We start from the raw sequence: 15,933 nt of genomic DNA on the forward strand, positions 1-15,933 counted from the left end.
TTTTTTTTTTTTTTTTTTTTTTGCCTCCCCTTCTCACCCTTCACATCCCCATTTCTGCTCCCCATCTCTTTTCCTTCCTATCGTTATTCCACTTCTACACTCATTCCCGTCTCACTTATTCAGACGTTTGACGGAACTTAGAATATAAACGATCCCAAACCAACCCCTATTGGTACGTCAGCTTCAACTTCAGGGGGTAAGGAATGATAGATCGACTTTTTCGACTGGCAGGGTGTAAATATGCGGCCTCTGAAAGACAACTTGATGAGACGGTTCCTGTTCGATGCCGGAAACTGCTCTCTTTCTCTCTCTCTTTATATATGTGTGTGTGTGTGTGTGTGTGTGTGTGTGTGTATATATATATATATAACTCTATCTTTTGCTTTCGATGAGAAAATCGAACGTTTGATCTGTTCAACACTTTTTCTGTGAAACTTTGTCTCGCGTAGACTTGGAAAAAATTATGTTAAAATGATTAAATATTAAAGAGGAGAGAAAGAAAAGAGATGATAGAGGAGAAGATAGAAATATTCTCTTTGTTTTTTGATCTAAGGAATTTTTTTAGAATAATTATAAAAAAATAAAGAAAATTTAAAAAATTTCATATGAAATGTATAATATATAGTGTATATAAGTGTTTCAAACTTTAAGAAATTATGAATTTTTTATTTTTTTTATTATGAAGCAATTTATGTAATTTTTGAAGAAAATAAATTATGAAACTGCGTTAAATTGTTGATAAAAAAATTAATTATTGCTTATAAGAATATCAATTATAATAACATAATTTTATTTCATAATTTATTTTGTTTTATAATAATCAATATAAATTTTAATTCTCATAATAATATAATGAATATGATAAATATTGGATCTTCAATTTCAATTTTTTCTAATTTTTACAATTATAAGTTTTAATTTTTTCAAGTTTTTCTTTGTTCAAGTTTTCTCTTGGCATTTTTTATTTGAATAAATAATTAAAATTTACTTTATTATTTAGTAAATTTCAAATATCTTATATTATACTCTATGATCTTTTCTCATAATCGATTATATATTATATAATATTATTGAAAATACAATAGAATATAATATATATCTTCAAATTCCCACTAATATTTTGCAACTACGATTATTAATTTATACATTTTTTGATTCTCAAATGAAAAAAAATACATTATTTATTATTTGACTTTATTTTACTTAAATTTTAATCATTAATTACAAATCTTACTCACATATAATCAAAAGCTTGATAGTATCCCATCATATTCCTACCACCACCAATTCTGAGAAATTTCAATTTCTTAAAAAAAAAAAAAAAAATAAATAAATTTCCACGAAAGAAAATTCTTTGCCATTGTTCGATTAATTTTAATTCCCTTAATAGTCAAATTACCTGAAAAAGGATTGAAGGATTCTTTGTGTTTTTAATTTATCGTAGGTGAACTTCGGTGACGTTTTCATCCCGGCAAATTTAAAAGTGCCGAAGGCAAGGGTGCTGCCAGAATTCTCGAGGCTAGCCCACGGTCTACGTAGCGGGAACATCACCATTCTAGATAGCAAAACTTTTTACATTCCGAATCTTCATTACGATGGCGCCGGCCCGGACGCGTATTTCTGGGTTGGGAACGGGTCAGAGCCTACCACGTTTGGTATCAAAGTGCCAAACGAGAGGAAAAGGTGCGTAAGACCCTTTACTATTACCGTTTTGGAATTAGAATTAACGAGAATGGAGCAAAAATTTTTGTCTCTACAGTTTGGCACCATTGAAGGGCTATCAAGGGGAAGACATCGAAATCGTTTTGCCGGGCAACTTGACGGTGCACGACATTGACTGGTTGTCGGTATGGTGCGTGCAATACAAGCACAACTTCGGGCATGTACTGATACCTAAGGACCTCGATGTTCCGCCTGCTCTTGGACAGACCAAAATTACGGTAACTGAAAACCGATGTTCATGATCGAACGAAATTCCATTTTGTAGTATTCATGCATCTCTTAACCCTTTCGCTACCAAGGACGAGATATCTCTCTCTCTCTCTCTCTCTAAAATTGACTTTTATCCAAAAATCTATTACCACAGACGAGATATCCCGAGTTCTAAAGTGAAAAGGCACGCGAGATATCTCGTCCAACGCGCATCTTACGACGCTTACGACGAGATATTTCGTCGTTGGCAGGAAAGGGGTTAAAGTGTTAAAAATGACTTCTCAAATTAGATACGACATTTCATTAACGAAATGTATTTTTATCGGGATAGCCGCCTTGGTGGTACGATCCTGTAAGTAACTGTAGAGTCTATCAAACAGATTTCGACGTGTCAGAAACAATTCATTCAGTTTTAATTAGTTATAACGTGATTCCCGCATTAAAAAAAAGAAGGAAAAAGGGAAAGGCAAAAATTTGTAATATTTTTTCCAGACAAGCAGTACACCCTCACCGCCCCTGTCCAAACACGAGCTGACCAATTGCAAGGAAATGTTGGAGGGTCGTGTACAAGTCCAATGGGAGATGATAGGAGACGACATTCAGATCAGAGTGTCTGGCCGGATCAGGGAGGACCAGTACGTTGCGTTCGGTTTATCCGGCCGAGAGGGAAAGTCAGAGATGATCGGTGGCGATGTGGTGGTGGTCGCTTACAACAACAGGACCGATAAATTCATCGCCGAGGACTATTATATGTCGGATTACGCGCAGTGTGATGGGAATAAGGGCGTGTGTCCGGACGAAAGGATTGGAGGGAAGAACGACGCCGTTCTTGTGCATGGAGAACGAAAGAACGGAGTGACGACAGGTAAAAACTTTTGATATTTATTTGTAATAAACTGCTTTTAGCATTTATCATATTGCGTATGATTTATTGGGGATTTATTGAAAAAGTAACGTCGATTTTTAGTAGCCAAGTAAGTGAAAAAGCATCAAATTTAATTTTTAAAATTATCCGAGTTTTTAATTATTGTTTCAATTAAATAAAATTAAATTTATGTAACATGATGAATTAAAAAGAAAAATTGTTTTGCTTTATCTATAACTGCTTAATATACATTGATTTCTAACTTTAAACAAGAATTTTTTTAAAAATGAAGCACTAAAATAAATTAATTATAAACAACAAGAGAAAAAATAATAATTTTTAAAAGTAATTTTTACGTGAGACGTCTCTACAAAAACTCCAATCCATTTATGATCCGTCTTTGCACCAATTTTCCTAGATCTACTTGTTTACCTCCATGACATCACACCAAATTTCATCTCAATCGGTCGCCAATATCTTTCATAACGATATCCAAAATTTTAGATTAAATTATTGCACATTAAAGTTTACCATTCATATTTTAACATTCGTGAAAAATGTTTCAGTTACTTATATGAGACCGATGAGCACGAACGAGCCAGTGAAGGACAAAATGATCCCAAATACAGAAACGAGCGTGATCGCTGCAATAGGACCTCTGAATTTGAGAGGAGAAGCCAATGCTCATCAAAGCTTCGACAAGACGACCGAGGACATCCGTATTGATTTTACGTCGAGAAATGTGCACGAGTGTACAAATTCCCTCTACAATCTCCCGGACATGTCTGACATCAAACCCTGGCCCGTAGCCGTAATCACCAACGAAACTACGTTCAGTGCTAGGATCGGGCCTGCTGGTGGGAAAAGGGGATACACGAGAATTACAGGTAACTTCCCTCTTATCCTAATATCCTAATAAATCTTATAAAAGTTCTTCGATCGAGGATCTTGATCCACTACACATTTGACAATTTTTCTTTCTTTCTTATTCTATATCTTCTTCTGTTTATATATTTTTATATCGTTGATTGAATATCTTAATAATTAAATATATAGGACAACCTGCTTGGGGAATCGCGTGGTACATCAACGATTTGCTCATCCCAGAAATCACGGTGGAAAGAGGACAAACATATATATTCATAGTGGAGGGTGGAAATGATCCAGCTAATCCAGCCAGGCAAGTTGGAATTTCAAGCTAACAAGAGTCCAGTTTATATTCTGTTTTCTTAATTTCACTTCCATATTTGATAACAACACATATACATTGTACAAAATGTACAATGTATAAATACAAGATTTGTATAATTCATACATATAGTTTATTGTTATCGTTATTTGATTGCAATTTTCCACTAAATTCATTTCTCATTATAATTGAATATAACGCGTAAAGTCAAATATATCATTGAACCATTATTTTACAAATTGTTTCCTTTTGAAATTATTCATGGAATGCGAAATGTCTAGTTTGTATAGAATGCAAGAATGTATTTTATTCGTTTAGGTACCATCCATTTTACATCACCACCAGTCCAGAGGGTGGATTTGGTCAAAAAACTGAGGATGAACAAAAGGCGCAAAAAGTGTTCGCAGGAGTAAAGTACGAGGATGGATATCCCTATCCAACCGCGGCTGGCCGCTATTGCGAATGGGTTCACAAGACGGTGGATATGAGTGCGGATATGGAGACCTTTGAAAATTTCTTTGAAACCCTTAGACTCGAGTGTGACAAGGGTGAACCGGCGAAACTTGTTTGGACCGTGACCGAAGATACTCCAGATTTAGTTTATTATCAGGTATTTATTAAAATATAGTTACATCAAATTAATGAAAGAAAAGTGTGCAATTCGATAACTTATGAAAGTTTATATTCGTTATATTGTCGAGGAAGAATAAAATTAAGAATAAGAATTAAAAGAATAACAATTAATGAAGAAAAAGAAAATGCTTTTGGCATGAAGAAGATAATGTTATCTTAATATTAAAATTTTTTGGTATAATTGAATTGATTTGAAAATTTAATAATATTATAATGTGTTACTGTAAATATGAGAAATAGCTCAATATGAAAATTTTATTTTTCTACAGTGTTACACGCACAATAACTTGGGCTGGAAAATACACGTTGTCAACAGCGCACACACGGCCGTATTGTCGATGGTCACGACGACGTTTGTCGTTAGTATGTTAAAATTCATAAGATGAATTAACCTTATTAAATATCGTTTAGCGGGAAATACGCGGGAACATATATGCGAGATGGCGAGGATTAAATTGAAACAAAAGATAGAAAAAGATAGAAAAGGGAAATCGAATAAGAATAAAATTCGCGTAAAATAAGATGGTGATAAAACGAAAAAACAAAAAAACAAAAAGCGATTGTTAAAAATCTGCTGAACACGATACAAGGTTGTAAGAAAGTATTTAGCTCGTAAGGTTTAATCGTACGTAAAAGATTAGCAGAATATTTTTAAGATCTATCAGATTCAATATTTCATACTATACTATATATATATATATATATATACATATATGTATATTTATATTTATATATACAGATACATATAAATATATATATATATATATTATATACATATATATAAATACATATTAACACGGCACTTGAGGAGAACGAGATTCGAGGTGATTTTTAACGTTTAAGAATTTAAGAGACTACTTAGGAAAAAGGAGAGGAAGAATAATTTCTGACAATAATAATAATAAATTCGGGATCGGGGTATATATATATATAAACGTAAATAATTTCTGACAATAACGTGAACTTGTGTTATTTATCATGGGATGGGAGGGAATTATAATTTATCAAAGAGAATTTCTCGATCGATATGATCGATGATATATCGGTGATAAACGAAAGAACGGGGAAAGTATCCGTGGTACATGTACAATGTAAATTTTGCACAAAGCTATAGTTGAGTATAATGTAACATTAAAGATCGAGTAGCACTTAAGATATACATTTATAAATGCTGTCGACTTGACAATAATACGTAGGGTAGTGAACGATGAAGGAATCGCTGAAGAATAAAAAAAAAAAAAAATAAATAAATAAAACGAGAAAATATGTACAAGGTATCGTCAGACATTATATAACTTAAGGGTGATACAATTACAAAACTATCCCTTATACGTGTAACAATGCTATAATATGTACATATACTATAGAGTGGACCTTCCTAAAACGGAATGAAAGTATAAAATGTGCCTTGGGTACAGATAATAAACTTCTCTAATTACACGAATTAGGAACCACTCGGACAAATGATACCCTGTAATACTTAGGAACTGGTTTCTTGCGCTTTAAACGTATCGTAAGTCGTGAGTACGCGAAAGAAAGTAAAAAAAAAAAAAAATATCCCATTTTATAAAAGTAAATCGAGTAAGACGATTAATCTAACTTGAAGAAGATTTAAAAAAGAAAAAAAAAAAAACACACGTATTCAAAGAGACGTACAAATCAAGAAGCGATAGCGCGATACGCGCAAGAAATAAGAGATCGTGCAACCAAGAAATCAGAAAAATACATAATCACTTTAGAAACGTAGAGATTAACGAAGTAGCAAAAAAAAAAAAAAGATATATCTCTTCCACTTTTTAAAATATGAATGTAAAAACTATGCAATATTCAGATTCTAAGTAACAGGGTGTCCTCAAAATTGCTAGCAGCGAACAAAATTCTTTGCAATTTCGATTGCTTATCGCACGAAGACCAGCCTGTATTTAATTACATATGCATACATACCTAACATAAACATTATATATATACATACATATATATATATATATATACATATATTAAACATACATACATTACATGAGGTACTACATGCATAACATATGAAACAAAATTCGAAAATTTACATCGTTTTAGCTGCCAACGTTGTTCAATTTGTATTCGTAATTTGTAATTTATAACCATCGATAGTTGGATAAAGATTTAGCATTATTTATACCGTTTCCCTCTCCTTTCGAGTTACGACGATCGAAAGATCGATACCTCTTCAAATATAATTCGTGAAAAGAAGCGACGAATACATTGGACATCGTTGCCCCAGCTTTTACGTGAGAAAAAAAGAAAAGAAAAGAAAAGAAAAACAATGTTAAGGATACGTATTACACGCGTTTGTAAAATTGATCAAAGCGACAATAAGACGAAATCGATCCGACACGTTTGGATCCAAATAATTCCGGCAATACTCGACGACGATCCTTCAGAGGATTCCACATAATTTTCTTCGCGTCTGCATGCCTTAGAATAACGCATCCTCGCCATTTTTTTTTTTTTTTGTTATTTTTCTCTCCTCTATCTCGCTTCTCTATTCCTTATTCCCCCGTTATCTGTGTTGCATTCTTTTCTTCTCTAAGCGAGAGAGCGAGGCGGATTGTAACAATGTAAGCGGATATAAAACTCCTACTTCTGTGGAAGACAATAATATGATGATACCGAATCAAAAATTCGAGAGGGCTGCTCCGAGCGGTTTACACGCGAATCGGGGAGGAAAGTAGCATTTCGAAAAAATAAAAAAAATCCGACTCATCGAAACTTGGTGTCCCGCGTTTGAACCTTTTACTCGAGACAATAAAGATATATCTTGATAAGGGTCGATTATCTATTCGACAATGAAAAAAGTAACTCCGACAATAAAATAGGATTGATCGAGATTAAAGAGTTCTATATTTTATGAGATGGTGATGGTGAAACGTATCCAAATAATAATTTAAACCAAGAGACACTAGAGAAATCTCGAAACTTTTTCTTATTTTATTTTCTTTATTATTCTTGATTCGAAACTCAGTTAAATAATAATTGTTATAAATCATTGAATTCAGGTTTAGATTTTAGATTTAGTTTAATTAATTAAAAACAATAGTCTAAGTCGAACAAGTGATCAATTGTTTATTGTGAGAAAGAATTTCGAGAATCGAGATTTATTAAAAATTTAATTCTTCACAAAAGATTCTTCTTAGAACAAAAGAAAGAAAAAGAAGAATAAATATATTTTGGATTTCGATATCTTCAGAATGTTTCGAGATCTTAATAAAGTCTTTAAACCTTTGACAATATTTATGGATACGCTTTACCATTCTTAATTTTGAAACGATTTGGACAATGAACCACGATCGTTTTAGATACTACGATCGTTCGTGCTAGTTGATTAGATCGATAACGCGGCTATTTGACAATGGTTGCAATAAGGAAACGCAGGACAGCAAGTGTTATTTGTTAGGAGACAAACATGTATCTGTACGGATCAATTATTCGAGGTGTAAGTGTACAAAGAAAAAATTAAATGGCGTACAGTTCCGCCTACATTAAGCTATTAGTTATATATAAATATATAAATATATATATATATATATATATACAAATGAGTGTACAGAACGAAACGAAAGTTTTAGATAGGAATGTAAAGATCTTCTCTTTTTAATAATCTCTCATCTCTCCTCTCCTCTCTTTTTCCCTCTGTCCGTCTCTTTCGTATACATGTACACTTTTACGTATGTATCTCTTTCTCTCTCTTTGTCTCTCGTTTTCACTTCCCTGTAGAATATTCACGGAGCAGCCCGGCGATATCCCTCAAGTTGTTAGCGATTAAGGAGCAAACGATAGGTTAGAGGTTAAGTAAAAAAAACTTTCTTTTTTGCTGTATCGACGTGTAATTTAAAAGTAACGACAAAAAAAAAAGGAAGATAAATATTGTACGAAGATCGAGAAACGATCGTATTATCGATCGGCCATCGATCGGATCAAAACGATGGCCAAATTTCGATGTACGACATCCCGAAACCCCGTGAATTTTAAATCGTTTAGCGATTACCTTGTAACTAAACACTTTCAAATTTTTGTGTCTCTCGTATCGTAGTCAAAATAAGATTTTAAACTCGTGTAACTTTTCTTCCATACGCGTCGATCCTCTCTTGGAAGTCGATGGATCCAAGGATCGATTAATTCGAAGGAAATTTAAGCGAAGGGGAAAGAGAGATCGATAGAATGTGATTCTATCTTATTAGCGCTCAATTTGAACGAATTGTCTAAGTATTCGTAAGAACGTTCCTCCCTGTATGATCCTTTCCTGGCTGATAATTTCCACAAATTTTTACATTTGTTATACCTGTTTTTTCTTGTCCGATACTTGTTCACATATCCCTACAAACATATCCCTAATGTAAGATTCGGAAGATTTTTGAAAAAAAAAAAAAAAAAGAAAGAAATATTTCGATTAATGATTTATTCTCACAATTTTCTCTTGAATTTAAATATAAAAAAATTAGATAGAAATTAACTTAATTAACTTTAAATTAATATCCTCGAGATCGGCGTTTGTGTCTCTGATTTGTCCAAAATGCCGTGTTCTAGAGGAATATCTCGAAAGGTTAATCTTAAAAAAAAAGGTTAAAAGGGAAAATGATAAAAGAAAAATAAAGAAATTGATCGTATAAGCGGCGATAAATCAGATAGAGATAAATAAGGAACAACATTCGAACATAGCGATTTTAATGATGTCGATTAATCAAACGGATGTATAACACTGTCAATATGTATGTAACGACGATGATCTTTTTTTGTTTCAATGATATATCTATAGAGATTTTTAAAAATTGGATATCTTTCTGAATCTTATCCTTGTCGTAGAATATATTTTCACACTTAAAAAACAACGTAGAGAGCGAGAGAAAAAAAGGGAGAAACGGTATATCAATGCTTCGGCTCTTTGCACTCTCTGAGTATTCTAATATTCTTCCTCTGATTGTCGAAGTCGCACGTACACGTGATTTACATATCTACTTACGTGTAAAGAAGAAACAAGAAAACACTTGTATGAATATCGAATTTAAGAAGACAGAAGTTTGAAAAGGATTTTATTCGCGAGTGCAATATAAAGAACGTACAAAGTGTTATGATAAGAATTGATTTATTATGATAGACCGTCCTGAGTTGTGTTTAACAAATTTTAAGGATCTATTTTTGAACGACGAGAGCATCGTTGGGCGAGTGTTGTAATATTTTATCGTTAAGAGAGAATGTCTCCAAGAATCGTGTTTGGATTTGATCGAAAGTAGTAGAATAACCTGTTAATGATCGGAAACGAGTGCGAAGAGTTGAAGGGAAAAAATTCATGAAATCCATATCCAAATATCCGTAGATAAGTCGTTTTCAAACATGCTGATACGCACCCATTAGTAATTAGAATGTCTTGTAGAAAATAACTTAGTGAAACTTTAAATGAAGAAACGAAAAAAAAAAAAAAAAGAAGTAAAATTTATCAAGTTGTATTCTATCTGAAGAAATATGTCGAGAAAGGGAAAAAACGAAAACGAGCCTAATTCTGGAAAGTATGCCAAATCTTTCGGCAAATTTATCAAGCTCTCGCGTAAACAAAAAAATAAAAAAATAATGTAGCATTATCGAAAATGATAAAACAATTGTCAACCGTTTTTTTCAACGTTTACGTGTTAGATTAGACTAATCAACAAAGTAACTCTATTAATCGTGTACTCGTATTACTGTAAAGTCGATTCAATTATCAAGATCCTTCGTGTTTTTACGAAACACGTGCGAAAATGGTTTCATAACAAATCAAATTTTTTAATAATTTCATCGTGTCTTGTGTTACTAAAAAAAAAAGAAAAAAAAAAAAAAAANAAAAAAAAAAAAAAAAGGAAGAAAAAGAAAATGAAAGTATTAAAATAATTTAAATATTAGGCTAAATATAGCAGCCTAATTTTAACTAAAGTTAAAATGCTACTTACATAATCATTGATTCCATTTATCAATCTTTAAAATACGCACGTGTCTAATGTTTATGATCATCTTGAATGCGAAAATAAATCGCTCTGGTCCAGAGTATAAACTTACTAACTGCATACAAAGTTGTATACGAATTTGAATTTCGATGTCGATGCAGTATAGTGCATTTTAAGCCATATATGTGTATAATGTTGCACATGTCATCCTTTCTTTTCCTCTTCTTTTTATCTATTTTTGAACAAAAATTTTATGATGAAATTTATACTGCACTACAAAATTTATGTATCGATAGAGAAATAGGTATTATAAGAATATAAATGCTCAGAATACTTGTTTCACGAAGCTACAATACTATTCTTTATATCGTATCGTTTTAAATTATTTTTTTTTCGAAATTGCAAAAAAATTTTCTTTCCTTGATTGTGGTGCTATAAATCATACTTTGCGTAATTAAATTATTGATACAATACCTTACAATACCTTAATCGATTAATTTCGTAAGTGGATTGTAGCTTTTTGAAATAAGTTCAAAGATTTGTGAAACGTTATATTATCAGATCTATACTTCTAGGGTTCTTAGATTTTATTCAAATAACGATTGAATTTAAATATAGTAAATTTTTTCAATGGCTATCCAATAATTCATATTTTAAAATTCTATGTTCTAGTTCAACTAAGAACTCTAAGCGAAAGTAATTCGGATGAACATCGAGTAAAGATCTATTTTGGTCAATTATTCCGTGATATATCCTCTTAGTTTTAATTCATTTATGATTAATTACAGAATCGCTTCGAATAATCGCAATTAATTAATCCTCTAATTGAATCATACCATTATATTATGAATTTGATTATTCATTTTTGATATGGAATCATTTCTGTTAATTTTCTTGATATATAGTCTATATAGTATAATACACGAATAGGTGAAGGTTCAATTATAATGTCAATCCTTTTTTATTTTCTTTTTCTTATTTTATAAAAACAAAGAGGAAAAAAAAAACAAATATATGCATCAAGCCACATAGAGAGGCGAACGCTCTCAATAAAAAATGTTATGAAAAGACTGCTATTGCCGGCAAAAAATAACACTCATTGAACATAGATTTAGAGATTTCAATGTATGCCATATATCACAAATACCATCGTTCTGTACCATGGTTCTTTTTTTTTCGTTCGATGCGAAGATTCTTTAAAAAAAATTTCCATTTACAAATAAATGTTTGTATGTATTTATCTATTGTACACAGATCCATGTCCGAAAGTTACCGGCGATATATATGAGATTTGGAAGTGGCTAAACTATAGAGAAACATCGTAAAATTATAATGATTATTCCAATGAAAATATCTCAGGATAATGTTTGTCCTTCATTGTCCTTGAGTTTCTCCGCAATATTTCACGCGTTAAATCTACAGCTTTGACAGCGCTACATTTATTAATAATTGAGTAAAAGAAGCATCTAAGTAATCATGAAGTATATAATATATTATGATTATGAATTATTGAACATTGTATCAAATTTTATATTCACTTCTTGTGGTTGACAATAAACTGGTTTTATAAAAAAAGTTAAAGATTTTTATAAATTTTTTCGATATTCGATTTAATACGTAACATCACATATGCGCACTTAAAGATATATATATATATATACATTATCTTTTTCATCTAATTTTATTAAATATTTCATTTTGGATATCCCCAAGGATCTTTTTTTTGGTCCATTAAAACAAGAGAAGATTCACAGATTTTCTTGAATACTTCACGTAATCTTCCTTTTTGGAATACCTAAAATAAAATATTAAAATGTGAATTGTAATTTTCTTTTTTATTTAAAAAAAAAACTTTAATACATAGAATATATACTTGTAGAAATATTATTATAAAATAGATTTTAGAGATTAAAACAAATACAAAAGTTATATACAAAAATATCAATAGAATATTATTTATTAAATTATAAATAATTTAAATTTGCGTTAATGTTTTGATAATAATATTTTATGAATATATTAATACATGTACCTTATAAAGTTGATATTGTTCAGAAGCAAGAATATCTGCTAATTGAATACATTCAGCGTGTTCATTCATTTCAGACATTACAGAATGTAAAAGAAGTGTAATTTTTGGAATACAAAGTTCACGTAATTTTTCCATTTGATGATCACGAGATATTTCTTCTGGTGTACATGGTTCATCATTATTATTATTATTTGAATCAACTAACCAACCACCATCCGGAAATAATAATACATTGAATAGTAATTGTTTAACTGCCTATAAAATTAAATAAAATTAATAATTTTATTTAATAATTTTTATTTTATTTTATATTAATATTGTATCAAATTTTATTTTGCCTTTGTATGATGTTGCATCGTAGATGTCCATCTTTCCATTTCTACATTATATTGTGCTTTTTTGTGTTCATATGCAACTTTCTCAGTAAACGTGGCATATGGTGGCAATTCTTCTAATGGTGCAGGTTTTCCATGATGATAATGAGAGAACCATTCTGCAAAACCTTCTTGGGCATCGAGATAAGTTTTGTAACAAACATATTCCCGAATCGTCGAAGAAGCTTTCTTCGAAAGATTACTTGTCATTGTGAGATTTGTTAATGTGCCTTCCATTGTTGGATACTCAGCCATAATAGCTTCAATAGAATCCACTGGAATCTGCAAAATTAAATAACGATCATAAATTTTTAATGTAAAAATATAACATAAAAAATAACGAATAATTTAATTTTATACTTTATTAAAGGCTTTTCTAGCAGCATCAATTTTTTCATTTGCTAGAAAATATCTTATAAGAGCATTAGTTTGCCACAATGCTTCTTCTCGTTGACTTGGATAAAATATTAACCAATCCAATGCATTAATTTTATCTATATCTGTATCGGTTAAAGTGCCTTTCAAATCTATGGGATCAATATCAATGTTTTTAGAGCGAATACTTTCTACTACTAATTTCGTAATTGCTTCTACATTTAAATTAGCATCTTCCGCTGCAGTTAAACATTTTCTACGCTGTTCGTGATCTTTAATATTTTCTAAATAACTAGCATAATTGGTAACTTGTAATTCTCGTGGCAACATAGCTGTGTAGAAAGCAATTAGAATTGGATCATCCATTTCGATTAATATATGAACATATGCCAATAAAACTTTATCTCCAATTTTATCTTTTGCATTTTTTCCAATCTGACGAAAGAAACATATCAAATGTGCTAAGAATCTTAAAAAATGAGGATCACAGGTACCCGTATTTATCATATTATCTATTTCTTCCATCAATTTTGGTATTTGATCTAATATCAAATATTTTTGTATTAAATGATCAGGCTTATTTGATTCCATTCGAATTTTGGGATCTTTTGATGCATGAAGTTCTTTAAAAACATCTTTCAATGAAATCTCATTCTTCCAATAATCATCAGGCATGTTTGTAAAATTTTTTATTACTAGATCTCTTACTTCCCTTTCTACTTTAATATCTAATAATGTTTTCATGTAAGCCCATAGTGCATCTTGCCAAGAAGTCGCTATTTGTAACATTTGTTGAAGATTTCCACAAAGACTTGCATAAATAGTACGATAATATTCACCTAAATGATAAAATTTAAATATAAATATTTTCATAAATTATTTTTAATAATGAATACAATAAGAAAATTATTACCTACGCGTTTATCTTGTGAAAGTTCCCAAGCACATAATTTCCATAAGCTTCTATTAGGATTTCCTTCAATGGGCAATTTAGTATCAATTAATGGATTTTGATAATTAGGATCATGATGAGGTATCCATCCTAATAAACATGCAGCTTTCCAAGGCTGTCCACAATGTTCAGCTAATGCCTGTGCTTTTTGAAGACGACCGCAACGAACCTATTGAATGAAATATATTATTCATATTATATTTTTTTAATCTTATTATTTATATAATCATTTCTATTTGATTTTTTACTAAAAAAAATTCATACTTCTATGAACATTCTTTTTTCGAGTCTTTTATCATCTTCTTTATCTAAATCATGTAAAGATTTTCCTTCTCCAGATTCTCTTATTGGAGCATCTGGATCTAGAGATGATAACAATGGCCTAGTTGAACGAAAAGGAATTTGATCTTTGCTCTCATATGTTAATAACTGTCTTACAGTATTTTCCCATGGAAGTGTTTTATCTGTGAAATGTTCAGTAATTGGGTGTTTTTCTGCTTGATCCAATGCATTCTTTTCCAACCAGTCAATTATTAACTGATATTCTCTAATGTAACTTTCAGTTTTAAATAAATTATCTATTACAACTTTTTCTGATATGTACGTATTACTTTCTTCTAAATCATCTTCCATTGGAGTAGGAAAATTGAGACTATTTATTCTATTTTGATATAAACAATAAATAAGCCTCCATGTATTCCTTTCATTCTCTAAAGAAATTTCCTCATCTGATACATTAGTTTCTACTTTAGACTGCATTCCTAAATGATGAAAATTTTTATTATATAAAAAATATAATATAAAAATATAAGATTAATAAATAAATCATAATTTTCTATATACCTCTCATTATATCTAATGTATCTGTACAATTCTGTATAAAATCTGCAATAGTATCAAATACTTGTGTTTCTGAAAAATTTATCTGTACACTGTGTAAGAAATCATAATAAAGTTTAGACATAACATCTCTTAAAGGTTTCTTTGATTTTAAAATTATACCAGTTGCACTACTATCTTCCATCATTTCTCTCAAAGTAAGTTCACCTTTTTCTGAAGCAGCCATTATATCTCGAACTTCATGAGGAGTAAGTGTTAATGAATTGTCAATATCCAAAAGATCATGGCCCTTAATTAATCTTGAATGAGGATAGAATTTGCCTAACATTTTAGGGCTATTAATATCGTTAAATTGATAAGAATCATCCTGGTCTTTTCGTAAATGATTGGTACTTTGCAATGATAATCTTTTTGGAGTTATATTTTTTCCACTTAACCTCAAAAATGACTTTCGTTGAGCATTTTCTTGATTAAACATTTGAATAGATCGTTCTAAATTTTCAGTGGTATCATTTATACTATCCATTTTTTAACTAAAATTCAAAGGCCTATCAATATTTAATTAAAATTACTTATTTTATTGAAAATAAGAATATTTATAAATGAGAAATATACTTGACAATTGTACCGGTTTTCGAATTTTACAGATGCAACAACAAAATAGGGAATTTTTTCAATATAATAAATTTCCCTATAAATATGATATAAAATTCAGTAACAGAATAAGAAATGCATTCTATAATATTTATATTTTATAATATATTTTAATGATATTTAATATTTAATATGTGAT

General features: G+C 30.5%; 2 protein-coding genes across 6 annotated transcripts in view; one reads left to right on the top strand and one right to left on the bottom strand.

Moving 5' to 3' along the window:
- Positions 1-5,029, top strand: part of LOC122720821 (protein Skeletor, isoforms B/C) — a 61,799-nt gene extending 56,770 nt beyond the window's left edge. For 4 of the 5 annotated variants that reach the window (XM_043947833.1, XM_043947834.1, XM_043947831.1 and 1 more), the window contains exons 5-12: positions 1,445-1,683; positions 1,760-1,940; positions 2,264-2,284; positions 2,425-2,797; positions 3,364-3,684; positions 3,854-3,977; positions 4,305-4,596; positions 4,889-5,029. In XM_043947833.1, coding sequence (XP_043803768.1) covers positions 1,445-1,683; positions 1,760-1,940; positions 2,264-2,284; positions 2,425-2,797; positions 3,364-3,684; positions 3,854-3,977; positions 4,305-4,596; positions 4,889-5,005 — 1,668 coding nt within the window. In that variant the 3' untranslated portion in view covers positions 5,006-5,029. The remainder of the gene's footprint in view (positions 1-1,444; positions 1,684-1,759; positions 1,941-2,263; positions 2,285-2,424; positions 2,798-3,363; positions 3,685-3,853; positions 3,978-4,304; positions 4,597-4,888) is intronic. The other variant, XM_043947835.1, reaches the window with a different exon arrangement.
- A 7,184-nt stretch (positions 5,030-12,213) lies between these two features.
- LOC122720820 (nuclear pore complex protein Nup107) lies at positions 12,214-15,754 on the bottom strand. The gene is made up of 7 exons (XM_043947830.1): positions 15,144-15,754; positions 14,565-15,061; positions 14,262-14,469; positions 13,334-14,187; positions 12,938-13,255; positions 12,600-12,854; positions 12,214-12,362 (listed from the first exon to the last, which is right to left on the bottom strand). Exons 1-7 carry the CDS (start codon positions 15,664-15,666, stop codon positions 12,261-12,263), a joined length of 2,757 nt encoding a protein of 918 aa, XP_043803765.1. The 5' UTR covers positions 15,667-15,754; the 3' UTR covers positions 12,214-12,260.
- Between the last annotated feature and the right edge of the window lie 179 nt (positions 15,755-15,933).

The sequence above is a fragment of the Apis laboriosa genome, unplaced genomic scaffold (genome assembly GCF_014066325.1).
Source record: "Apis laboriosa isolate Shangri-la unplaced genomic scaffold, ASM1406632v1 scaffold1321_cov151, whole genome shotgun sequence".
NCBI lineage: Eukaryota > Metazoa > Arthropoda > Insecta > Hymenoptera > Apidae > Apis > Apis laboriosa.

Bases quoted from the DNA above. Each gene is read 5' to 3' on its own strand.
- LOC122720820 (XM_043947830.1), bottom strand. From the start codon at position 15,666: ATGGATAGTATAAATGATACCACTGAAAATTTAGAACGATCTATTCAA. The intron at 15,062-15,143 runs GTATATAGAAAA...TTCATCATTTAG, and splicing joins TACATTAGATATAATGAGAG to GAATGCAGTCTAAAGTAGAA. The intron at 12,363-12,599 runs GTACATGTATTA...ATTTTATTTTAG, and splicing joins AACAATATCAACTTTATAAG to GTATTCCAAAAAGGAAGATT.